The following is a 25956-nucleotide window of genomic DNA, read 5'->3' as shown; positions in this document are numbered from 1 at the left end:
TAAAAACAAGCACCTATCGGCCAAAATAAATCGGCAGCATTAATCGGCCAACCCGGATTTCAAAAGATCGGCATTGGCCTGAAAAAACTTCAAATACGTCAAAACTTCTTCAGGGCCCAAAACACCCTCAGACCCCAGAGGGTTAAAAGATGCAATGTCAAGTTATAACTCTAAATAAAGAGACCTCCATTCTATTTCATTCAGCTGCGCTCTGGTATGCTGTTCTGAAAGCATCCTGGACCATTTTTGCACCCATTTATGCTATATTTAATTGTTGGTCTTTTGTAAACATGCACTATATGGATGTCTTTGATTGTTTTGATGCATTTCCAGCGATGTGCGGCACATTTAAAGAGCGGTACATGTGCAACTTTTAAAAATGTGTCTCATTCTGCTGCTGCCACTGACTGGGGGAAACACATGCCGCTCTGTGTGTAAACAAACACGGAATATGAGAGATGTCGCTCCTGTGAAGTCCAACATCTCTGCTTTGGCCTGTTGAAGCACACAACATCACCATGGATTGTACTACATTTGCGTATTCAGAACATTTCTTCTTGGATTGTATGTTTTTGGCTCATACCAGTGAGAATTGCTAGTGAACCAGTCACAATATGATTCAAACTGTTTGAAAGATGACGCAGTTAAACACTACCAGACACATGAGCAAGCAACTTCATTCACGAATGTTTCAAATGTCATGATGTGCTTGAGTGAACATTTGGATATATTCAGATGAAATGTGTTGGGTGTAACATATATTATTTAATTATGATTGTTTTGGTGCAAAAGACTTCATGTTCCACAGACATTAGTGGACCTCAGGGAAGATAATAAAAATAATTATGTCTTGTCATTGAGTATGTCATGACCCCTTATATGCAGTATGCAAAATTTCCCTATTCCCTGAAGATATAATTAGATAATATATATAATAAAATACAAATAGGTTCCATGAAATGTCACACCTGACTCTGTGACACCACTAGACTCTTGAGACAATGGTATAAAATTGGCCATGGTCAGTCTGACGGTTGTCAGTTTGAAAATGCTATAATTTAGCTACCGTTGCTTTTCACAACTAATGTCAGTACATGTACAAGGTCATTATAACGTTTCAGATTAATCTTCTAAATGCATGTTTATTTTTCTTATCTGTGACATTAAAATGCTTTTCTGCTCCATCACTGATAACGTCTAGGTTACGTATGTAACCTCCGTTCCCCGATGGAGGGAACGAGACGTTGTGTCAGAGAAGCGACACTAGGGGTCTCTCTTGAGCGCCGATATTCACCTCTGGACTATGAAAAAAGGCCAATGAGAGTTGGCAACCAGTATTTGCATGTCCCGCCCCCGGACATACGGGTATTTAAGCGGCGCAAATACGGGAGTTCATTCAGGATTTTTCTGTGGAGCCGGAAATGGTCTGGCCACAACAGTGGCTCGGCTCAGCGACGTGGCAGGGGAGACACAACGTCTCGTTCCCTCCATCGGGGAACGGAGGTTACATACATAACCTAGACATTCCCCTTCTGTCACTCTCTCCACGTTGTGTCAGAGAAGCGACACTAGGGGTCCACTTATAAAAGCGCCACGCGCTGAGCCGTGTACGTGAACTGCTGGTACAGGAACGAGCAGGTATTCTTACGTGCAGGACGACCAACTGTATCAGGCTGCACGTACCCTTCCCCAATGCCCCATTTAAGCTACCAGGATTCCTTATCGTTACCCCGGAAGGGGGAACAAGGTGCTGGCTGCCAACCTGGGAACGGGCCAAGCCTGGCCGGGCCTCTTTTCTCTCTATGTTTCTCGCATAGAGCAACTTAGGCCGGGGCCCTTACACGCATTGAGGGAAGGGGGTCTTAGCCCTTATTCAGGGCGGAGAAGACCCTGCGGAGGCCACGCCTACCCGAGAGGGGAGGCAAGTTTAAGTGGCAAAACCATCAGAGGCCTGACTTAGGGCCTATGTGGAAAAGTCAGTGCGGTGGTGGATCCAGCCTATAGAGGGGGAACATACAGCACGGCAACCGAGGCAGCCGTGACTGCCTAAGGGAAGCACGGGAGTCCGCTCGCCAGAGGGACAGAACGTGGCGTTACACACAGGGGAGTCCGAAGGAGGCCTTACCTGTGGAGCACCTACACCAGTGCAGGGTAGCTTGCGGTACCCGCAATGGCTTGGGTCGGCGAGTTCCTCCGCTGAACTGCGACCCACGAGGGCTAGGGAGGAATCAACCAGTGTCCCAAACCTGAAATCTCGTGGGATTGAAGGCGCACTGTTTCCCCTGGTTAGGGGGAAGGGCGCTAGGTGCAAGCGATTCACCCGGTCAGATCGTGAGTGTGCCACCGAGTTCTACGGGCTCGGTACCTGAGAGAACATGGGACGATACTGACCCAACTCGGAGATTGTAGAATCTCGCAAAAGTGTTAGGTGTTGCCCAGCCCGCTGCTCTACAAATGTCTGCTAGGGCAGTGCCCCTAGCCAGTGCCCATGAGGACACAACACTCCTGGTGGAGTGGGCTCGGACCCGCAAGGGGGGGCACGGCCTGGGTGTGATAAGCCAGGGAAATGGCGTCGACAACCCAGTGGGCGAGTCTCTGCTTGGAGACAGCATTCCCTTTCTGCTGTCCCCCAAAGCAGACGAAGAGCTGCTCAGACCTTGGGCACATAGCCCGGTCGTGGTCTTAGGATCACGAAAGTGTCTGCCGGACCGAACTCCAGGCAAGCGTCGCTAACAGAGAACGCATGCAGGTCCCCCACCCTCTTGATGGAAGCGAGCGCAATCAGCAGGGCGGTCTTGAGAGAGAGGGCCCTGAGTCCAACTGAGTCAAGCGGCTCGAAGGGGGGGTCTCTGGAGTCCCGTAAGGACGACCGAGAGATCCCAGGAGGGGAACAGGTTAGGCCGGGAGGGAGCTATCCTCCGGGCACCTTTTAGGAACCTGACAATTAAGTCGTGCTTACCAAGAGACTTTCCGTCTACCGTGTCATGGTGGGCGCGATAGCGGCGACATACACCTTGAGGGTGGAGGGGACAGCCTCCTCTCCAGCCTCTCCTGAAGAAACACGAGCACTGACCTAACTGTGCACTTCTGCGGGTCTTCGACTCGGGAAGAACACCAGTCCATGAACAGACGCCACTTTAGGGCGTAAAGATGCCTGGTAGAGGGGCTCTGGCTTGGCTGATTGTATCTACGATGGTAGATGGTAGACCGGCTAGATCTTCCGCATCCCGTCCAGGGGCCAGGCGTGGAGGTTCCAGAGGTCTGGGTGCGGGTGCCAGAGCGTGCCCGTCCCTGAGAAAGAAGGTCCTTCCTCAGGGAATTCAGCCAGGGAGGGGCTGTCGTGAGGGGCGTGAGGTCCGAAAACCAAGTCCGGGTAGGCCAATAGGGGGCTACCAGAATGACTTGCTCCTCGTCCTCCCTGACCTTGCATAGCACCTGTGCAAGAAGGCTCACTGGGGAAATGCGTGCTTGCGCGGCCCGTGGGCCAGCTGTGTGCCAGCGCATCTGCCCCGAGGGGAGCCTCTGTCCGGGCATACCAGAGCGGGCAGTGGTAGGTTTCTTGGGAGGAAAACAGGTCTACCTGAGCCTTGCCGAACCGGTCCAAAATCAGCTGGACCGACTGGGGGTGGAGCCTCCACTCCCCGCCAGGCAAGCTTTGTCTTGACAGCGCGTCCGCTATCACATTGAGGTTGCCGGGGATGTGAGTGGCGCGCAGTGACTCCAGTCGCTGCTGACTCCAAAGGAGGAGACGACGGGCGAGCTGTCACATGTGGGGGGAGCGTACTCCGCCTTGGCGGTTTATGTAGGCTACGACCGTGGTGCTGTCTGTCCTGACTAGGACGTGTTTGTTCCGAGTTAACGGGAGAAACTTCTGCAGGGCCAGACAAACAGCCAGCAGCTCTAGGCAGTTGATGTGCCAACGCAGCGGGCCTCGGTTCCACCGGCCTGCGGCTGCGCGCCCATTGCACACGGCGCCCCAACCCAATTTGGAAGCATCGGTTGTGACCAGAACGCGTCGGGACACCTGCTGCAAGGGTACACCTGCCCTTAGAAAGCAGAGGTCTGTCCAGGGTTTGAAGGTTTAGCGGCAGGCAGAAGTAACTTTACGTTGTAGCGTGCCGCGGCGCCATGCTCGTCTCGGGACTCGAGTCGGAGCCATTGCTGAAGTGGTCTCATATGCATCAACCCCAGCGGCGCCGCGCGGAGGATGCCATATGCCCCAGGAGCTGTTGGAAGCGTTTTAGCGGGACCACGGCACCTGGCTTGAAGGAAGCGAGGCATTTCAGCACTGAATGAGCACGCTCGTTGGAGAGACGTGCTGTCATTGAGACTGAGTCTAACTCCAGACCAAGAAAAGAGATGCTCTGGACCGGGGAGAGCTTGCTCTTTTCCCTGTTGACCTGAAGCCCCAAACGGCTGAGGTGCCTGAGCACCTGGTCTCTGTGTGCGCATAGTAACTCTCGAGAGTGAGCCAGTATGAGCCAGTCGTCGAGGTAATTGAGTATGCGTATGCTGGCTACTAGGAGCGGGGCAAGAGCTGCCTCTGCGACTTTCGTGAAGACGCGAGGGGACAGAGACAGGCCAAAGGGGAGGACTTTGTACTGATACGCCTGGCCGTCGAACGCGAACCGTAGGAAGGGTGGATGTCAAGGGCAAATTGAGACGTGGAAGTACGCGTCCTTCAGGTCTACCGCTGCGAACCAATCTAGATGCCGGATGCCAGATAGAATTTGTTTCTGGGTGAGCATTTTGAACGGGAGTTTGGACAAGGTCCGATTGAAAACTTCGCGAGGTCCAAGATCGGTCAGTAAGCCGCCGCCTTTCTTGGGTACAACAAAGTAAGGGCTGTAGACACCCTTCTTCGTTTCGGTTGGAGGGACAGGCTCTATCGCGTCCTTTAATAGAAGGGAGGCGATTTCTTCGCGCAGGGAATGGGCATGTTGGCCGTGTACTGCGGAAAAATGTACGCCCACGAAGGGGCCGGAGACCTGGCAAACTGAATTGCGTAACCGAGTCGAATGGTCTGGTGCAGCCAGCATGACGGGTTGGGCAGTGAAAGCCACGCCTCTAAGCTCCGTGCTAGGGGCACCAAGGGGACGAAGTTTTTGGATGTACCCGGCGGGCTTCGCAGCGGTGCGGAACAGGTAACGCGGCGTCGGGAGGCAACGTGGCGTCCCGAGGCTCGGTGCTGAGAATAAACTCAAAGCACTTAGCTTGCTCCACGCACCCGGCAGGGGCGGGTTCGTGACTGAGGAGGAGGTCTGATGCTGGCGTCCTCTGGACTCGTCTGAACCGGCCGGCCGGGGAACAGTCGTGAGGCTGAAGGCGGGAAACCGCGTCCATGGAGCTGGGACTGTTGAGGCCTGAAAGCAGAGTGCCGTGAGAACGGCATTTGCGGGCCAGGTGACCCCAGAGACAACAAGGAAATAGCTCTATAGAGTGTAACGAATTTAACAAAAATTCTCCTCCCGGCCCTCCACCGGGAACGGAGTGGTCTTACCAGCTCCGGAGCTAACGTCTCGGTCTCTGGGTCTGTCATCTCAGGAGCGCCTGGGAGCCTTCTGGGTCCTCAAGGGGGTCCGTGAGACGATGGGCGTCCAACTTCTGCGGGGGGCTCAACGCTGGGGCTGAGAGCTGGGCCCACTCACTTGTTAGTTGAGGCGGAGCACCACTTTCTTTCTTTCTTGAAAGCCGCAGGAGGACGCCCTCGGCGAGCAGACAGGGCATGGCCCCTGGCGCAGGTTTGGCAGGGCAGGATGCTTTTTTGCTTGAAAATAGCCTTCGTCTGTTTCTTCACCACTGAGGACTGCTGGGCGAAGTCGTCAAGTGGTGTCGCCGAATGGACGGAGCTGGGAGACGGGGCGTTTGAGAAAGCGTGCTTTGTCTGCCTCCCGTACTGCCTGTCCATCGTTGCGTTTCTAGACCACGGAGTGGCCATCGCCTGTTCGAGTGCAGTTCCTGCAGCACGTCAAGAACAGGACTACCCAAGTGCAGATTTTGAAGTGCCCTGGCCCGGTGGACTTGCAGGAGGGGGCCATGGCATGCAGGGGGGAGCGGTCTGGGACCGTTCTACCACCGAGGGTAGCGAGAGCGGAGGAGCGAGGAAGCTGGGCTTGCTCAGCTCGTCATGCACGTCCAGGAAGGAATCCAGGGGGGGGGCGCGGCTGTGAGCGGCGCACATGCCCGCTGAACCAATTAAGCCCGGGGAAGCATAGCGGACCTTCTTGCGTCAGGCTCAGACTGGGCGGAGACCCGAAGGTGGCGGCCCAGGCGAGTTATCCGCATCCGACGCTGCTGTTACGCTCTCCGATGCAGCGGTGATGTCATCAACCAATGCTGGGGAGCTCGAGGGACCGGACGGTAGGCCGTTAAGCGGACCACACTAATCCCGAGCTCGAGGGAAGCAGGCAAGTGTGCCGGGGAGGCGGGAGGTTTTCGGGGGGATTTACCCGGCGAAAGCGTCCCGTTATTCTCCCCAGATCGTTCTCCATCGCCCGCGGCGCCTGCCTCAATCCCGTAGGAAGGAGGCGAGGCGTGGGGGGGCGGCTGAAGCGGCTTTCTCTCACTACAAGAGAAAGCCTACGACCGCAATGCTGTCATGGCTATGTTCTTGCACTGAAAACATAGACCATTCATAAAAACGCTGCCTGCGTGTGATCGCAACCCAGGAATGCAAGGCAGTTTTTATGACCGTCAGAGGTGGGGAGACATCAACCACATCCAGAAACTACACAGGGGCGGAAATATCGTCTTTAAAAAGACGCGTCCTGAGAAGGACGTTCAACGCCGCTGTGTTTTGCTCTTTAGAGCGAAATTACTCTTTTAGAATAACTCTTTCGAGTTGTCTGTACTGTCGAAGCGCCCAGGGGCAAGAATGCACAGCCGTGCACGAAGGAGAAAGCCGCTGTTATGCGCCGTCAGATCCAACAGCATGCAGAGTGTCAGAGGATTAACCAGGAACTTGGTGTGTAACTCACAGCAGAGTTCATGCACGACCATCGGCTCCGAAGAAACTTTCTGAATGAACTCCCGTATTTGCACCGCTTAAATACCCGTATGTCCGAGGGCGGGACATGCAAATACTGTTTGCCAACTCTCATTGGCCTTTTTTCATAGTCCAGAGGTGAATATCGGCGCTCAAGAGAGACCCCTAGTGTCGCTTCTCTGACACAACGTGGAGAGAGCGACAGAAGGGGAACACTGGTTTCTAGTGTCTTTTTCAGCAGCTAAATATGGTGAAAGTTTTTGAGCTGTTTAAATCGCTTACAGTACCTTAAAATGAAACATAACTGACAACTCAATTAAGTCTCCTGAGCTATGAAAGAGCAACTTCTGTACAATAACATTTTCTAATGGGCATTCATTTTTAAATTCAGGCTTGTGCAAAGCTTGTTGTTGATAATGAACATAAGTTTGAGGTTACTAAACTCTGTGCCATATCAAGATACAAAATGCTCCAACATGTGAATCTAGACAAACACAAATGGTCTTCCACATGCTGGCAAATGTAACAGCAAGAAGGGTGTGTGTTGTTGTTGTCATAAAAATGTAAATATCCTCTCTTATCATGGAAATGCATCGACTTCACCAGCCAAAGTCCATCTCCACCCTTATCCTTTCTCACTGTTCACTCTTCCTCCAACACGCCCACACACATATGTACTTATCTAATTGGATACATAACATAAACTTTTATTGTTTTTATATAAAGCTAATGATACTTTCTATTTCCTAACCATATCCCTAAATGTCACCGTCTTTTGTGATCCTCAAAGGAAATTCAATTTGGTTTGGAAAAACAAGAGTATAAACAAAAGATTATAAAATTGTTATTTTTGGGTAAACTACGACTTTAAAACATTTATTATTTAATATGTTTTTTTAAGCCATTTTGCTCATGGGGACTGTTGGCTTGCCCACACAATGTAGATAATTTCAGGTTTTAGTATCCTTGTGTGGACATTTATTCCCTATAATGAAGGCAAATCTGACACGGACAGACACAAAATACACCAACAGGTTATATCTCACAGTTGACTGCATCTCTGAATGGGGACTGTCATCATCACAGGGTGACGGTCCACTCCCACTCAGCACTGCATTACAGCTCATCACTGCAGCTATGCCAGCACTGCTGTGTGCGCGTGTATGTGTGTCTGAGAGATAATAAGTGCCTGTTAGTCCTCGAGTCACAGACCTTCTCTTACATCAAGCTGTCTGCCTCATCCCAGATCAATCACAGCACAGCATCTTTGGCCTGCCCTGTTACTCTTTATGCTGAATTCCTCTGTTTGTGTGTGTGTTATCTTTGATTTCATTTATGCTAGAGTCAATATAAAAGAGAGATAAATCATTAGCAGGCTCTGTGTCTGTGTGAATCAGCGCCTGATAATTCCCACAGGAAATGCTTAATGAAAGACTGACAGGGCTGATATTGTACTGTGGTAGCGAGACAAGAGGAGAATTAACAGTTTCAATTCATTAGCACTTAAACACATTCAAATATTATAAACTGCACTTACTCTGTCGTTTTTAGACACACACACACACACACACACACACACACACACACACACACACACACACACACACACACACACACACACACACACACACACACACACACACACACACACACACACACTTAATAGGGATGCCCCAAATTGTCAGGCACTGGAATATTTTAGTCGAAAGAGATAACAAGCTGAAAATCTTGGCCAAAATCTGATCCAATAACAGAAAACATTACATGGGGAAAAAAAGGAATGTCATGTAAAATTATCCAGCTTTTATTATGTTTAATGTAATCAGTGGCTGATGATTTGCCTGCTAATGTTTACAGTTTAAGAGACATGCACACTCTCATATTTCATAATTCTGAAGCACAAGCATAACAAATTTGTGTGTAAATAGTTCTTAAATCAATTTGTACGCAAATTGTCCCATTGAATTGAATGCAACTAATTACACAAGAATGGTTTCATGTACGATTGACACAGATATTGAAATACTTCATAAAATATAATGCATATTTGTGTTTGCATTTTCCCTATAAGCTAAAGTCATCTGTAGAAATATTATCATATTAAAAGAATTGTTAACCCAAAACCTGTCGTCATTTATTCACCCCCATGTTGTTTGAAACTCATATGGCTTTTTGTCTTTCACAAAGCACAAAAGGAGATGTTAGGAAGAATGACAGTCACAGAGACCATTCACTTTCATCATTAATTTTATATATTACCAAAGATGCAACAAAAAATTATTGGTGACTGTGCCTGTAGTCATCCACCATTCTCCCTAAATTCTTCTTTCGTGTTCCACAGAAGAAAGAGAGTCAAATTGGTTTGAAAAAATATGAGGGTCGAGTAAATGATGACAGAGCTTACATTTTTATCAGAACTATCCCTTTAAGAACTTGTGTAAAGAAGTATAATTACTTAAAAAAATACTAGGGCTGTCAGTCGATTTACATTTTTAATCGAATTAATTACATGAAATGCTGATTATTTATTTGAATTAATCGCAAATAATCGCAGCATTATTTGCTGAGAAAGGTCCCCAAATAAAAATAATGAATATAGTGTATAATAATTCAAATATATATATATATATATATATATATATATATATATATATATATATATATATATATATATATATATACACTCACCTAAAGGATTATTAGGAACACCTGTTCAATTTCTCATTATTGCAATTATCTAATCAACCAATCACATGGCAGTTGCTTCAATGCATTTAGGGGTGTGGTCCTGGTCAAGACAATCTCCTGAACTCCAAACTGAATGTCAGAATGGGAAAGAAAGGTGATTTAAGCAATTTTGAGCATGGCATGGTTGTTGGTGCCAGACGGGCCGGTCTGAGCATTTCACAATCTGCTCAGTTACTGGGATTTTCACGCACAACCATTTCTAGGGTTTACAAAGAATGGTGTGAAAAGGAAAAACATCCAGTATGCGGCAGTCCTGTGGGCTGAAAATGCCTTGTTGATGCTAGAGGTCAGAGGAGAATGGGCCGACTGATTCAAGCTGATAGAAGAGCAACTTTGCCTGAAATAACCACTCGTTACAACCGAGGTATGCAGCAAAGCATTTGTGAAGCCACAACACGCACAACCTTGAGGCGGATGGGCTAGCAGAAGACCCCACCGGGTACCACTCATCTCCATTACAAATAGGAAAAAGAGGCTACAATTGGCAAGAGCTCACCAAAATTGGACAGTTGAAGACTGGAAAAATGTTGCCTGGTCTGATGAGTCTCGATTTCTGTTGAGACATTCAGATGGTAGAGTCAGAATTTGGTGTAAACAGAATGAGAGCATGGATCCATCATGCCTTGTTACCACTGTGCAGGCTGGTGGTGGTGGTGTAATGGTGTGGGGGATGTTTTCTTGGCACACGTTAGGCCCCTTAGTGCCAATTGGGCATCGTTTAAATGCCACAGCCTACCTGAGCATTGTTTCTGACCATGTCCATCCCTTTATGGCCACCATGCACCCATCCTCTGATGGCTACTTCCAGCAGGATAATGCACCATGTCACAAAGCTCGAATCATTTCAAATTGGTTTCTTGAACATGACATTGAGTTCACTGTACTAAAATGACCCCCACAGTCACCAGATCTCAACCCAATAGAGCATCTTTGGGATGTGGTGGAACGGGAGCTTCGTGCCCTGGATGTGCATCCCACAAATCTCCATCAACTGCAAGATGCTATCCTATCAATATGGGCCAACATTTCTAAAGAATGCTTTCAGCACCTTGTTGAATCAATGCCACGTAGAATTAAGGCAGTTCTGAAGGCGAAAGGGGGTCAAACACAGTATTAGTATGGTGTTCCTAATAATCCTTTAGGTGAGTGTATATACTGTAATATATAGTAGGGCCAAAAATACATTTACAATACAGATTGAAATTCACTTTAAAATAAACTGCATTATTGTGGCAGAAGAATAAAGCATTGATTAGTCAATGCAAAGTGGCTGAATAACTCACAACTATAAGGTTCCATTTGTTAACATTAATGAACAATACTTGTTAAGAATATATTAGTTAATATTCATTTCAACATATTGTAATACATTTTTAAATCAAAAGTTGTATTTGTTATCATTAGTTAATGCACTATGAACTATCATGAACTAACAATGAACAATAGTATTTTTATTAACTGAATACTGATTGACTTAAATAAATGATGTAACAAACATATTGTTAATTGTTTGTTCATGATACCCCATGCAATAACTAATGTTAACTAATGGTACCTTACTGTAAAGCGTTACCAGCGGTTCTCATTCTCTGGTTGTGCTGCTTGTGAGGTTTGTTGAGGCACGCTGCCATGTATTGACTCAGCTCGAAAAAACAAATAAACTTCAAGCTTGAGTTGCATGTATGGTAGGAAAATCCATATTTTAATTAGGGATATTAAGTAAGTGTCAGAGGGCATGATTACTTATTATTTTTTAACACATTCGTTTTTTATATAATGAATCACAATCAATTTACATGTTAAATCAACAGCCCATAAAATACTATAACATTTACAGAATTGATAGTTATTCAGTTTTATTCAGTTTCAGTTTTCAGTCCAATGTGTACAGAATTTTCAGTTTCAGCCATGCAATTTTCATGTCGGTGCATCACTAACAATTAGGTGTCAAATAAGCTCTATGGAAATAAGCTAGAGAGCAAAGAACATCCATTTCTGAAAAGAGACAGAAAGACTTCTTTACATGTGAGTGGTGCTTGCTCATGCAAAACTCGCCACCACAATGCTAGGGTGTTCTGGATGGATGCTAGGAGATCAAAAAATAATTGTGATTCTTTCTCAAAAGATTATGGATTGACCCACAAAAAAATCACAATAAAGCTGCTTAATGAAAAGCATATGCAAGACAAAACAATTTCGTGATTATAAATACAGATAAGAGCCATGTTGTGTTATGCAACACTGCAAAAACTGCACAGAGTGCACATCGGCAGTGGCATATATACCATGATCAAGAGACGTTATGGGTCCCAAAATCTATATTTGATAAGAATAGATGTACAGTATGAAATAGGTCACTTTGATGCAGCATTTCATTCATACAGATAGAAAGCAGCAGATATTATATTATTATATATTATTACTACACCTGTTTATTCTATTTCAGAGCAGACATATTTTAGCATGGCATTTATGTAGAAATGTTACACAGAATTTTTATCTTAATCATAGTCTCTATGATATTCAAGTCCCTAAATATGGCGCTCCTTTGTTAGTCTATGGGACTTTTTCATCTGTTTTATTATTAACAAGAGGTGGGTAGATTAGCCACAAAATATGTACTCAATTAAAAGTACAATTACTTGAAAAAATGAATTACTCAAGTAGAAGTAAAAGTGCTAACATAAATAATTATTTGAATAAGAGTAACAAAGTATCCAATTAAAAGAGTACTCAAATAGTGAGTAAATAGTTACTTTCACAAATGACATTATGGATGCTAAATACCCTATATTCGATTACATAATACACATTAAACATGTATTACAGAATTATTATTAGAAAGGAAAATGATGACGGAATATTCAATTATGGCTGAACTATCACTTTAAAGGGATAATTCACGGAAAAATAAAATTCTCTCATCATTTACTCACCCTCATGCCATCCCAGATGTGTATGACTTCCTTTTTTCTGCAGAACACAAATTATAATTTTTAGAATATTTCAGCTCTGTATGTTAGTACAATGCAAGTGAATAGGAGCCAACATTTTTATGCTCCAAAAAGCAAATTTAGGCACCATAAATGTAATTCACATCACTCCAGTAGTTAAATCTATATCTTAAGAAGTGATATGATAGGTGTGAGTGAGAAACAGATAAATATTTAAGTCATTTTTATACAGCCCACAAAAAAAGAAGAATGTGAAAGTTGTCAAAATTGTAAAGCTAAATAAATCACATTAGTCAGCATAAAAGTAATCCATAAGACTTTTCAGAAGGGATGTGAAAGTGATCTGTTTCTCATCCACACCTATCACATCCCTTCTGAAAAGTCTTATGGATTACTTTTATGCTGACTAATGTGATTTATTTAGCTTTACAATTTTGGCACTCATTCACTTGCATTGTATGGACCAAAGGAAGAAAGGAGCAATACTTCATTTGAAAATCTTCATTTGAGTTCAGCAGATGAAAGAAAGTCATACACATCTGGCATGAGGGTGAATAAATGATGAGAGAATTAAAATTTTTGGGTGAACTATTCGTTTATGGGCTCTTGTTAGATCTGGATGAATTTGTCAATAAGAAGAGAGATTTGAGAAAACGTGAACAATGTCCTACAAGGACATTATACAAAATGCTGAAATATAAACCAAATCAAGATCCTGTTTTTCGCTATTTCATAATTTTTAGTTGTTAGTTCAGTGAAGTTACAGTTTTTAACATTGAAAGAATTTAGATCATTAGTTCTGTACAGCAGTACCACCGCTACCTAAACACAGAGTATGCAGCCTGAATGGGCACAACATGCAGAAATGCTGTCTGTTCGCGCTCAACAATTACACGTTTGGCAGAGCAAAAGGTATTTATACTTAACGTGGATGTTTACATGGATTTATACAGTTCATCAGCCCAAAATAGCTGTGATAGTTTTCAGTATCCATGCGAGGGCACAGGGTAAATAAGTAAATACTGCTCATGACATGCGGGACTTGGGACAATGTGCGTTGATATATTGCTGCAGATTTACAAATTTTCACTCAGAAACTTATGTCACAAGAGACCGGTTACAAAATCACTCTAAAAATGACCATCACCATGACACAGAAAAGCCCACGTTATTATTAGGGCCACAACTTACCTCAGCGTGCTGCCCTAAATTGGAGTTGCAATTTTAATCTTGAAATATTAGCTTGTCTTTGTGTTAAATGAACGCATTGCATGACGAAACTTTTATTTTTTCACTGTGCGGAGTGAAGTGTTTCACTTTGAAGAGCTTGATGCTGCAGCAGTAATGGACTCTGCTTGAGTGACAGTCTTTGACAGCACGCGCAGCTGTGTGAACTTCCGCTGTTGTAAAAGTCCCATTCAATAATCTCTCAATAAACTGTGCATTAATTAAAATGAAACCCAGTAATGTAATGACAGAAATGCCACCCATTGTAACGAAGTAAACATTTTCATTAGAAATTTACACCTCTGTCATTAACTAAACAAAAAGTCTGCTTCATTTGAGTTCAGCAGACGAAAGAAAGTCATACACATCCGGCATGAGTGTGAGTAAATGATGCGAGAACTTGAATTTTTGGGTGAACTATTCCTTTAAGGGCTCTTGTCAGATCTGGATGAATTTTTATATATTTTATAATAAGAAGAGAGGTTTGGAAACATTCCTAGTAATTATTACAGTGAAAACATGAACAATGTCTAACAGGGACATTATATAAAATGCTGAAATATAAACCAAAGCAAGATCATTATTTATTACAGCCTACATTCGCTATATTATAGCTTTTAGTTAGAGGTCGACCGATATGGTTTTTTTTCAGGCCGATGCCGATCTTTTGAAATCTGGGTCGGCCGATGGCCGATTAATGCCACCGATTTATTTTGGCCAATATGTGCTTGTTTTTAACCTCTTATTTGAACCTTTTATTTGAAAGTATGAATGTAACACAAATAATTACTTAAGATAGACAAAATTTCTCAACAAATACATTTATTGAACACTTGACCAATCTGCACTTGTACACTTAAATTAAAAATGTATAATTTAAAAACATATTGTATAAATAATGTATAACAAATATATTAAATAAACAAAGCAGGTGTTACGAACTGCTCCGAGACACGAAGGTTGAGATCCAAATGCAGCTTTAATTAAGGGGCAATCCAGACACGTAATCCAATATTCAGACCATCCAAGAGAAGCACAGGCATAACTAGGGATGGGTATCGTTAAGGTTTTAATGGTATTACTACTGTTACCGATACTGCTTATTGATCCGGTACTTTAACGGTATCCTTAACAGTTCTTTTTGTAATATATATATATCTATATATATATATATATAGATATATATATATTAAACAAAGATAAACAAAAGACAATTACACAAAGATAAACGTTATATAGGCACAGTGATTTAATTTCAGGAAGGGCTACTAACATTACTGTTCAGGTGTGGTCTAAAAAGAAATCTAATAAAGTAATCAATTGTAAAATAACACTGCATAGTTTATCATAGATAGATTAATGCTTATTAATGCAGAAGTTATTCATTCAAGAGCTGTAAGTGATTTTCTCTTTGCCTTTTGTTGTTTGATTCGCAGTAATGGCTCAATCGTCAGCATGTTTATTAGACAGCTTCCCCTTTACGACCGAGTTCAGATCTAATAGGCTCCTGATGCACCATATTTTCTCCCAACTATTTCCATAACTACGTCCATTTAAGACATAAACTGTGTTTAAGTGAATCTCCAAGCCGGTCGTTTTGACATATTTTTGTGTATATTTGATCGTTTAGACGCAAACATGAAACCCAAAGCAGCCTATACTTTGCTTGTCTCGTTGCAGTCTGTTTCGGAGCGTGCCGCCTTGAGAACGGTATCTCTTGCGCTCTTTTTATTATTAAATGCGTCCCGCAACAGTAGCTAGACTGCATTTTACAACAATCACCGATCGTGCTGATTCTGACGTTAAGTTTGAGTTTTAGGGAGAAATGTCAGTGCACCGCTGTGAAGGGAAGGAAGTTGTGCTAGACAGAATGCGGCTTATGTATAAATATAATTTTTATAATCTTTGGAAGGCGAAATCTAAAATAAAATCAGACTAATATCACAGATCTAAACCAGGTTACGTTTGAATGTTTAGTTCTGTCACTCATTAAGCAGGGCTCGTGTTTTGCTCGCTGTAGCACCGCGTGAGAGATCTCTCTCTCGCTCTCTCTCTCTCTCTGACTGTGAATAGCTAAACTGCATCACAGACAAATGGTTTCATATAATTATACATAGAAATGGCTGGCGAGATAAAATAACTTTCTCTTTATAGAAATAATAAATGTATTTTCTTAATTTCTCCATTACCGACAGCAGAACCGATAACGTCTGAGCTTACCAAAGCCAGTCCTTCAATAGCCTATAGTGCGTTGGTATCTTTTTTATTACTTATTTCTCTGCATTGAGTGTCAACACTCAAATATAAGACACAAAAACCGAACAAATAAAAGTCTCAGATTCACTGTCTGTATTTGCAAAATTCTTGCTTGCTTATTGTGGCATGATAGCAACCCTTCTGCTGTGATAATGCAACTTCAACTACGCTATCAATATCCAAAGTAGCCGAACGTCATGTCGCGTTTGTCGCGTTTTTTCTTGAAGTTGTCAGTAACATATCAAAAGTTTTTATTTAAATATGAAGAAGTTATACAAATTTAATCCTTACCGTTTTCTCCAAGGAACTTAGCTCCTTCCTTAGGCACTGGATGAGGTCTGCTCACTCTGCTGGAAAATGACTCTAGGGGCAGCGTGCGTCGAACACGTGTTCCACAACGACACTAGGCTGCCCACAGATGCGCCTGCCTAATAATCGGCTTGATGTACTTGGATATTGGCCGATGCTGATTATGTTAAAAAATTCAAAAAATCGGCCGATTAATCGGTCGACCTCTACTTTTAGTTGTTATTTCAGTGTAGATACAGTTTTCAGTGTCAAAAGAATTTAGATCATTAATTCTGTACAGCAGTAGCCGATCCCTGAATACTGAGTATGTAGTCTCTATAGGAAACCACACGCAGAAATGCTGCAGTTCATGCTCCAGTTGTCAATTAACTAGACAAAAAACATAAGTCTGCTTAGAAAATATCAATCATGTCTGTAGCACAAATGGTGCGAGACTTGTTACACAAGTGTAGTACTAAAGGTCAGGGATTTGTTGTTTAAAGTCAAATCATTTACCCTTAGTATATGAGCCCTAGTATTACACTAGTAGCACAGTAATGGCCTTAGCAAGCACCACTAATGATTACTGAGAGCAAAGACTTGGTTAAATCTGCCTTGTGTGATGCTGGTAATGTCAAGTCACTAGAATTGTGTATATACAGGACATCTTTGGTGGTTTCAATTGCATACCTTTTACATCAGTTGTTTTCAACCATATATAATCCTCTGTACCTTAAAATGATTTGTAGCAGTGTAATAATTCAGCCTTTCACTGAAACTGACTTAAATTTGACTGCAGTTGAAACAAGCATTCTTTCAAAAGCCTTCAAAACAGCTTAAAAATCTTCTCTTTGAAAACGCTTTTGAAATGGTGCTATGATCACAAGTGTCTGTAAATGTTCTGACAAAAAAAAGCACCAAACAAATCCACTGTTTTGTTACAAGGCTTGTTTACATCCGTGCTGGAATTAGGACATGGCATTTCCTCTTTTTGTTTATGGGAGTCTAATATTCATATAATCTTTAGGGGAGGGTCTTTAGGAACTATGGTGCTGGTGTATCGAAAGACTTTCATACATGGAATATGAACAGAATATTTTATGGCATTAGTACTAGTTCAAGTCGAATTTGATGATGCCATTAAACTGTACAAAACATCTCTTAATAATCATAAATGTGTACAATTCAGAATCAGTACTTGTACAGTACATGTGATCATTTGATCCTGCAGTTTTGTGATCCTGTCTGTAAAGGTTTACAAAGAAGCAGCACCAAATATATTAGACCTGACAGCAAAAGGGAATTTAAAGGTGAATTGTTTTTGTTTTGAGAGAACTTTTCTAATAATACGGTGCAATGTCAACTTTGTTACTGCTCCAGGCAGTTCAGCTCCATGTAAACTGACTGATAAAACTGACCTAATGTGAGTGTACATCATTTACATTTGTTTTTTATATTACTTTAAATTGTTTAGGGGTAAAACTTTTTAAAGTGAAAAAGTTTGGAGAACCTTTAAACACACACACACACACACACACACACACACACACATACCTACTTAACCACAAAATGAGGTCGTATGACAGAATACCCTAACTTTGGGGACACCCCTTTCTAGAGGGTCTAGAGACAAAAGAAAAACATGACTGCACTTCAGGAGATGCTCTCATTACAAATATCACTTGATATTTTCAATAAAACCTTTCCTTAAAGACCTGACAAATTACCTTCACTTTAGGGACAGTATTTTTTATGTCACTTTTAGGGACATACACAAACTCTGATCAAGTCAAACTTTCAGGACTCTGTGGTGATACACAAACTCTGATCAAGTCAAACTTTTAGGACTTGATAATTAAATAATATTAGAGGGTGAAAATGCTACAAAAAATTTATTCCAAGTAGGCAGAAACATGCTTCAATGCAAAGTTCTCATATTGACAAGAAATGTACAAGCCAGCACAGAGATATCATTGTTAGAAAGTAAAATATCAGTTTCTTCATGGTTGAGGATTAGACAACTGAATTTTTATTTGGACTTTTGAGATGCCACAATTAGACAGGCAAGCCACAATTCTTCTCACTATTAACTTGAATTGCTGTATAACCTTAAGAAAAAAAAATGGTTTGAACCAAATTCAGCAGTGAGAACCAATATTGCAACCAACTGATGATGTCATCGTGCTTGAATCAGCAAAAACTTATGTGCTAGTTATTTTACTTCTAAGTGCATCCCCAAGTACAGGTTGCTGTGTCACTCATGTGACTCATGCCACAGATCTATTGACACCGAACTCCAACCACCTCCTGCAGGTAGTGCTGATGTCATGGTTGGGAGGATTACTTTGAAATGTATTCCACTACAGATTACAGAATACAGGCTGGAAAATGTAATTTGTAACATGTACCATTAGATTACTCAAGGTCAGTAATTTATTCAAAATACTTTGGATTACTTCAGCACTGGTAGATTTTTTTTCACTTGTTTTGACTATAAAAACTCAAAATACACATGTTAAAAATACATTCTCTGAAAAACTGAAATATCTTATGCAGTGTTGTTTCTAAAACAAGATCACATTTATATGGATAAATATTCCTTCCATCTGAAAGCACTGAATATTAAAAGAAACAAATGACAATAAAATGCAAATTAATCTCTTTGATCTACAAAGTGGAAAACTAATATTACTAATATTTTGTATTTTAAATACGTAATCCCATTACATGTATTCCGTTTCTCCCCAAACCTGTCCGCATGACACATTAACAACTTTTCATGCCATCCTAAACTGCCAGTGTAAAAGCCCTCAAAACCGACACTATAGCGGACTCCAGCGTTACACACACACTCCACTTAATAGACATTTCGAGGACTCAGACGTTACACACACTCCAATTAATGTCACTTCGAGGACTCGGACGTTACACACACTCCAATTAATAGACACTTCGAGGACTCCGACGTTACACACACTCCAATTAATAGACATTTCGAGGACTCAGACGTTACACACACTCCACTTAATAGACACTTCGAGGACTCAGACGTTACACACACTCCACTTAATGTCACTTCGAGGACTCAGACGTTACACACACTCCAATTAATAGACACTTCTAGGACTCAGACGTTACACACACTCCACTTAATGTCACTTCGAGGACTCAGACGTTACACACACTCCACTTAATAGACACTTCGAGGACTCAGACGTTACACACACTCCAATTAATAGACACTTCGAGGACTCAGACGTTACACACACTCCAATTAATAGACACTTCGAGGACTCAGACGTTACACACACTCCAATTAATAGACACTTCGAGGACTCAGACGTTACACACACTCCAATTAATAGACACTTCGAGGACTCAGACGTTACACACACTCCAATTAATAGACACTTCGAGGACTCAGACGTTACACACACTCCAATTAATAGACACTTCGAGGACTCAGACGTTACACACACTCCAATTAATAGACACTTCGAGGACTCAGACGTTACACACACTCCAATTAATAGACACTTCGAGGACTCAGACGTTACACACACTCCAATTAATAGACATTTCGAGGACTCAGACGTTACACACACTCCACTTAATAGACACTTCGAGGACTCAGACGTTACACACACTCCAATTAATAGACACTTCGAGGACTCAGACGTTACACACACTCCACTTAATAGACTCTTCTAGGACTCAGACGTTACACACACTCCAATTAATAGACACTTTGAGGACTCCGACGTTAACAAACTCGTCTTGAATGACTCTTTGGGGACTCTGATACTGATATACAAACAATTGAGGATAGAAAAACACACCACACTGTATTGTACAAGCAAACTTTTTTAAATTGACTTTGCAATATATAACATTGACAGGATGTTGCAAAGAATATTACATGCAAATGCACTGCATGCACAATCATTCTCTTAATCCTAAGAAATGCCAAGATGTTGAAAGAGCAGTGAACACATTGTAGAAGATAAAATATAATATATAACTGAGATCGAGAACCTTGGCCTAAACAATTAACTATATCTTCATTCCTCCCTCTTTTCCTCTACTTCACTTTCACTCCTCCATCTTTTTCGTCTACTTCACTTTCACTCCTCCCTCTTTTCCTCTACTTCACTTTCACTCCTCCCTCTTTTCCTCTACTTCACTTTCACTCCTCCCTCTTTCATTACTCCTCTACTTCACTCTTCCTCTTCACTCCTCCCTCTTTTCCTCTACTTCACTTTCACTGCCTCCCTCTTTTCCTCTACTTCACTTTCACGCCTCCCTCTTTTCGCTCTACTTCACTTTCATCACGTCCTCCCTCTTTTTGTCTACTTCACTTTCACTCCTCCCTCTTTTTGTCTACTTCACTTTCACTCCTCCCTCTTTTCATCTACTTCACTTTCACTCCTCCCTCTTTTCCGTCTACTTCACTTTCACTCCTCCCTCTTTTCATCCCTTTCACTTCTACTTTTAACAACTGTTTTTTCAAGAGAAAATGAAAAAGTGTTAAACACATAGTGGTGAACAGCTTATGAAACAAAATTCAAAAAAGTGCTGAATATTGAAAAGTCATTTTACTTCTACACGGCTACAAAGCACCCTTTTTTTTGAGAGTTGTGATCCTGTTTCGCACATAGTTTTTCAGGCCAGTCCATGTTCGCTCCTTCAAAGCCTCTGGCTCTGCTTCAATGCATCTTTCACAGTCTTGCTTACCAGGAACTTTGCATGTCTTGATGAACCTCATCATGTGCCTTTCTATTGCTTTTACCTCAATGTCCTCCCATTTTCTTTTTGGAGCCTTTAAAGAACCTGAAAAAATAAGGAAATAAAGTTTTAAATCAGAACCAATCATGACATATTGTAATCTGTAGATTATTAGAAAATGTGAAAAGCCCTCAGATGCTTATTGCTCAGGGATGCCAACTGCTTACATTTCAGGAAAATTCCCAGCTTTGAAACCAAAATCAGTCACCTACATGATGTGTGTTTGAAAGAGTTTGTGTCGAGTGAGGATGGGGCCCAAATGGCCAATGGCAGTTAGTAATATTTGTGCTATTCTTTGACGATCTGACAGGAGTGCAGTTTTCGATAAACAGCTGAGAATAAGGTGAGGCTGCCTATGATCACATAATAGTATTAACACAATAATATTAATCTTCTGCTAAAGGTGCTGTTTCTCTCCTGGTAATGTTGTAATTAAAAATGACAAACAAAATTATCACGTTACCGTATGGGATTAATTAGTAAATTGTTCTTAATCGTGAGTAATGCATTTACCGTTGTGTTCTGATGTCCCAGTGTGTATACTGGGAGGACTTTTATAATGACGTCTATGTTGTGTGGCGCTAGATGACGCCACCAATCCAATGTTACTTTCAGTTTTTTCCTGCCTTTCCACAGGTGTGAATGTGGGTTAATACACACAAGGTTTTTTAATAATACTCTTTTACAAGTGGTGTATGCTTTTTTGAAACACTAAGTTTGAGTCATTGCAGTTTATATTGGTTATAATGATGCAAGTTCCTTGTGGCAATTCACGAGCATATGTTAACCGCTATTTACCCTTTCATTTGCATAATAGTGCACATATTCATGAACGTGGCTGTATGGTTGCTGTGCAAAACCAAAAAAGAAAGCCATATACTTCCAACTGATTAATATTGTGGAGGATGAGTGTTAAAGAGATTTAATGCCCATTTTAGGACTGCACAATACATTTAATTTATTGATATATCAAGGGCTTGCAAAAATTACATTATTTTAATACTTTAACTTTCATGATGACTTTTTCTTACACAATTCCCACATTGAATGAAGTCACAACAATTGGATCAAAAAATAAAAATAGACTCATTCAGAATATCCCACAATATGCTGAAATTAACTATATTCATTTATTTTACAAAGCAAATACAAATAATTGCATTTTGATATCAATCGTAAATGGCATAAATAAATACAGTCAGGTCCATAAATATTGGGACATGGACACAATTCGAATCTGTTTGGCTCTATACACCACCACAATGGATTTGAAATGAAACGAACAAGATGTGCTTTAACTGCAGACTTTCAGCTTTAATCTGAGGGTATTTATCAGGTGAGCGGTGTAGGAATTACAACAGTGTGCATATGTGCCTCCCACTTTTGAGGGACCAAAAGTAATGGGACAGATTAACAATCATAAATCAAACTTTCACTTTTTAATACTTGGTTGCAAATCCTTTGCAGTCAATTACAGCCTGAAGTCTGGAACGCATAGACATCACCAGACGCTGGGTTTCATCCCTGGTGATGCTCTGCCAGGCCTCTACTGCAACTGTCTTCAGTTCCTGCTTGTTCTTGGGGCATTTTCCCTTCAGTTTTGTCTTCAGCAAGTGAAATGCATGCTCAATCGGATTCAGGTCAGGTGACTGACTTGGCCATTGCATAACACTCCACTTCTTTCCCTTGAAAAACTCTTTGGTTGCTTTCGCGAGTACGCTTCTGGTCATTGTCCATCTGTACTGAAGCGCCGTCCAATGAGTTCTGAAGCATTTGGCTGAATATGAGCAGATAATATTGCCCGAAACACTTCAGAATTCATCCTGCTGCTTTTGTCAGCAGTCACATCGTCAATAAATACAAGAGAACCAGTTCCATTGGCAGCCATACATGCCCACGCCATGACACTACCACCACCATGCTTCACTGATGAGGTGGTATGCTTTGGATCATGAGCAGTTCCTTTCCTTCTCCATACTCTTCTCTTCCCATCACTCTGGTACAAGTTGATCTTTGTCTCATCTGTCCATAGGATGTTGTTCCAGAACTGTGAAGGCTTTTTTAGATGTTGTTTGCAAACTCTAATCTGGTCTTCCTGTTTTTGAGGCTCACCAATGGTTTACATCTTGTGGTGAACCCACTGTATTCACTCTGGTGAAGTCTTCTCTTGATTGTTGACTTTGACACACATACACCTACCTCCTGGAGAGTGTTCTTGATCTGGCCAACTGTTGTGAAGGGTGTTTTCTTCACCTGGGAAAGAATTCTTCGGTCATCCACCACAGTTGTTTTCCGTGGTCTTCCGGGTCTTTTGGTGTTGCTGAGCTCACCTGTGCGTTCTTTCTATTTAAGAATGTTCCAAACAGTTGATTTGGCCACACCTAATGTTTTTGCTATCTCTCTGATGGGTTTGTTTTGATTTTTCAGCCTAATGATGGCTTGCTTCACTGATAGTGACAGCTCTTTGGCTCTTATAGTGAGAGTTGACAGCAACAGATTCCAAATGCAAATAGCACACTTGAAATGAACTCTGGACCTTTTATCTGCTCCTTGTAAATGGGATAATGAGGGAATAACACACACCTGGCCATGGAACAGCTGAGTAGCCAATTGTCCCATTACTTTTGGTCCCTTAAAAGTGGGAGGCACATATACATACTGTAGTAATTCCTACACCGTTCACCTGATTTGGATGTAAATACCCTCAAATTAAAGCTGAAAGTCTGCAGTTAAAGCACATCTTGTTCGTTTCATTTCAAATCCATTGTGGTGGTGTATAGAGCCAAAAAGATTTGAATTGTGTCGATGTCCCAATATTTATGGACCTGAATGTATATTGTAAGTGACCTGCATGCAATTTGGAACAAAAGACAACTTTGTGATCTCTGGGATAGATCGTAAATACTGTAGGCACCAATGCTCTTTTTGGGAAACACAGCCCTGATCTTTCCCATTATACATTTTAAAATTAATTTCAATTTAAAAGGTAAAATTTTAGCACTTTCAAAATCAGTGATTATTCATGATTAATGATGTAAAATTATGTGATTCATCACGATTAAAACTTTTAATTGACCGACAGCACTAGTTGTAATAAAAAACACAAGATTGTGTCATATTCTTATAAACAGCATTGTTTTATACTATGCATATGTTCTGTGATTAATGAATACAATTGTAATTACATAAAAAAAAGATGTGTGAAAATATAGAAGCCGAACAAAAGCCAGCAAAACAGCTGAAACCTTACTGAATGTACATTTAAATCATTTACTTTCTTTAAACTTGCAGTCTATTTTCTCTAAAGAAAGCCCAGAGGCATACCCCAAGATATAAAACAACCTTTTTACTTCCGAACTGGCCTCCCTGATTGTTGTCTTTAGTTAATATAAAAGTAATTCTTGGTGATTAAATGATTGGTTAAAACTTTGCTTACTTTGATCCTTTTGTGATCCAGACAGTTGAGCCGTCTCTTCTGGGGATGCTGACTGAGATGGGTCGCTGCAATCCTCCTCATCACTTGACATATCATTAACGAGGGGTTCAAATTGTTCTAAAAGAAAGCATTGATGAATGAAAATATAATATCATCATAGCATCATACTTTCAAATGTAATTTTTTTTCTTACATTTTCTGTCAAAAAACTTGCATAGACAAAAATATTAGCATAGACATGCAAGCATGCTCATACCATTTGGGTCAATTTCAATCTCATCAAGCGTCTTTCCTTTGAAGTCTGAGAGTGTTCCCTTTTCCATTGCTAACAAGACCTTGCTCATCTTTGCCAGCTGCAGCGTCCCCTCCGGTAAGCGGTAATATTGTCTGTGGATTCTGATATCATGACCGAGGAAATCAGCCAATTGATCTGCTTCGTTCTCATCAAGGTTCAAGATTTTTGACATGGTTGCTATGTGTTTCCTCAGCTTAGTTGATGACAGTGCTTCTGGATTCTTTATGCCACATTCCTGAGCAGCTCTGTAAATGCACTCTCCTCCTCGGTATGCAGACATTGCTCCTGATCTGGCAAACAGAAAAGGATTCTCAGCTGGGACTTCACAAACCTCACGTGTTTCAACAAGCAGCTCCATGGCAGAAACCATTGAAGGCTTGAGAAGCACAGGAACCTTTCTCCCTCGTTTACCACGGATCTCAACTCGGGTGAAGTGCAGACACAACTTTCTCTCGAACTCCGAAAGACAGATCGCTAGGTCTTCATGTAGCTCAGAAGAATCCCTGCTTTTAAAAGCTGCCAAAAGCATTCGTGATACCTCACCTTCTCTTCTTCTGTTGAACAGGATGACTTGCGTCAATGTGACCTTAGCAAGAGCTGAATAGCTTTTTGCCGATGGGCAGTTTCTGAGCTTGCTTAGGAACTGTTTGTGTTTCTTTCCAGATGTGCATGCAGAACTTTGACATCTTGAGTGAAAGGAATGATCTGAGGCGTGTTCCACTTGGCTTCTTTTAAAGTAGTTAAAGCACCAGCAGAAATGTATTCGTTCCATCTTGCCTGGTGTATTTTTCTGAAGTCTCGAGCACACTCAGCACGTTGATGGTCTCCGTACATCATGGCATTGCTCTCAACAATACTACAGATCTTGTTTAAAGAATGACCAAGTTTGAGAGCTAGAGAGGGAATGCTGGTAGCAGTTTTTCTCTTCATCATAGCCAGATACAACTTTAACAGCTGAAATGACTTGTTTGAAATTTGCTGG

General features: G+C 41.9%; 2 protein-coding genes across 3 annotated transcripts in view; both read right to left on the bottom strand.

Annotated features, from left to right (window-relative positions):
• LOC127662542 (alpha-(1,6)-fucosyltransferase-like) overlaps positions 1–25956 on the bottom strand; it is a 181728-nt gene that overhangs the window by 59428 nt on the left and 96344 nt on the right. The gene's annotated exons all lie outside the window — the stretch shown is intronic.
• Positions 20833–25618, bottom strand: LOC127662543 (uncharacterized). Its single transcript, XM_052153766.1, has 3 exons — positions 24936–25618; positions 24680–24796; positions 20833–21288 (listed from the first exon to the last, which is right to left on the bottom strand). Exons 1-3 carry the CDS (start codon positions 25501–25503, stop codon positions 21068–21070), a joined length of 906 nt encoding a protein of 301 aa, XP_052009726.1. The 5' UTR covers positions 25504–25618; the 3' UTR covers positions 20833–21067.

This window comes from Xyrauchen texanus, chromosome 22, assembly GCF_025860055.1.
Source record: "Xyrauchen texanus isolate HMW12.3.18 chromosome 22, RBS_HiC_50CHRs, whole genome shotgun sequence".
Lineage (NCBI taxonomy): Eukaryota > Metazoa > Chordata > Actinopteri > Cypriniformes > Catostomidae > Xyrauchen > Xyrauchen texanus.
This window is presented reverse-complemented; position numbering and strand designations above follow the sequence as displayed.

Bases quoted from the DNA above. Each gene is read 5' to 3' on its own strand.
- LOC127662543 (XM_052153766.1), bottom strand. From the start codon at position 25,503: ATGCTTTTGGCAGCTTTTAAAAGCAGGGATTCTTCTGAGCTACATGAA. The intron at 24,797-24,935 runs GTATGAGCATGC...GCTTTCTTTTAG, and splicing joins GATTGAAATTGACCCAAATG to AACAATTTGAACCCCTCGTT. The intron at 21,289-24,679 runs GTAAGCAAAGTT...TTATTTTTTCAG, and splicing joins TGGATCACAAAAGGATCAAA to GTTCTTTAAAGGCTCCAAAA.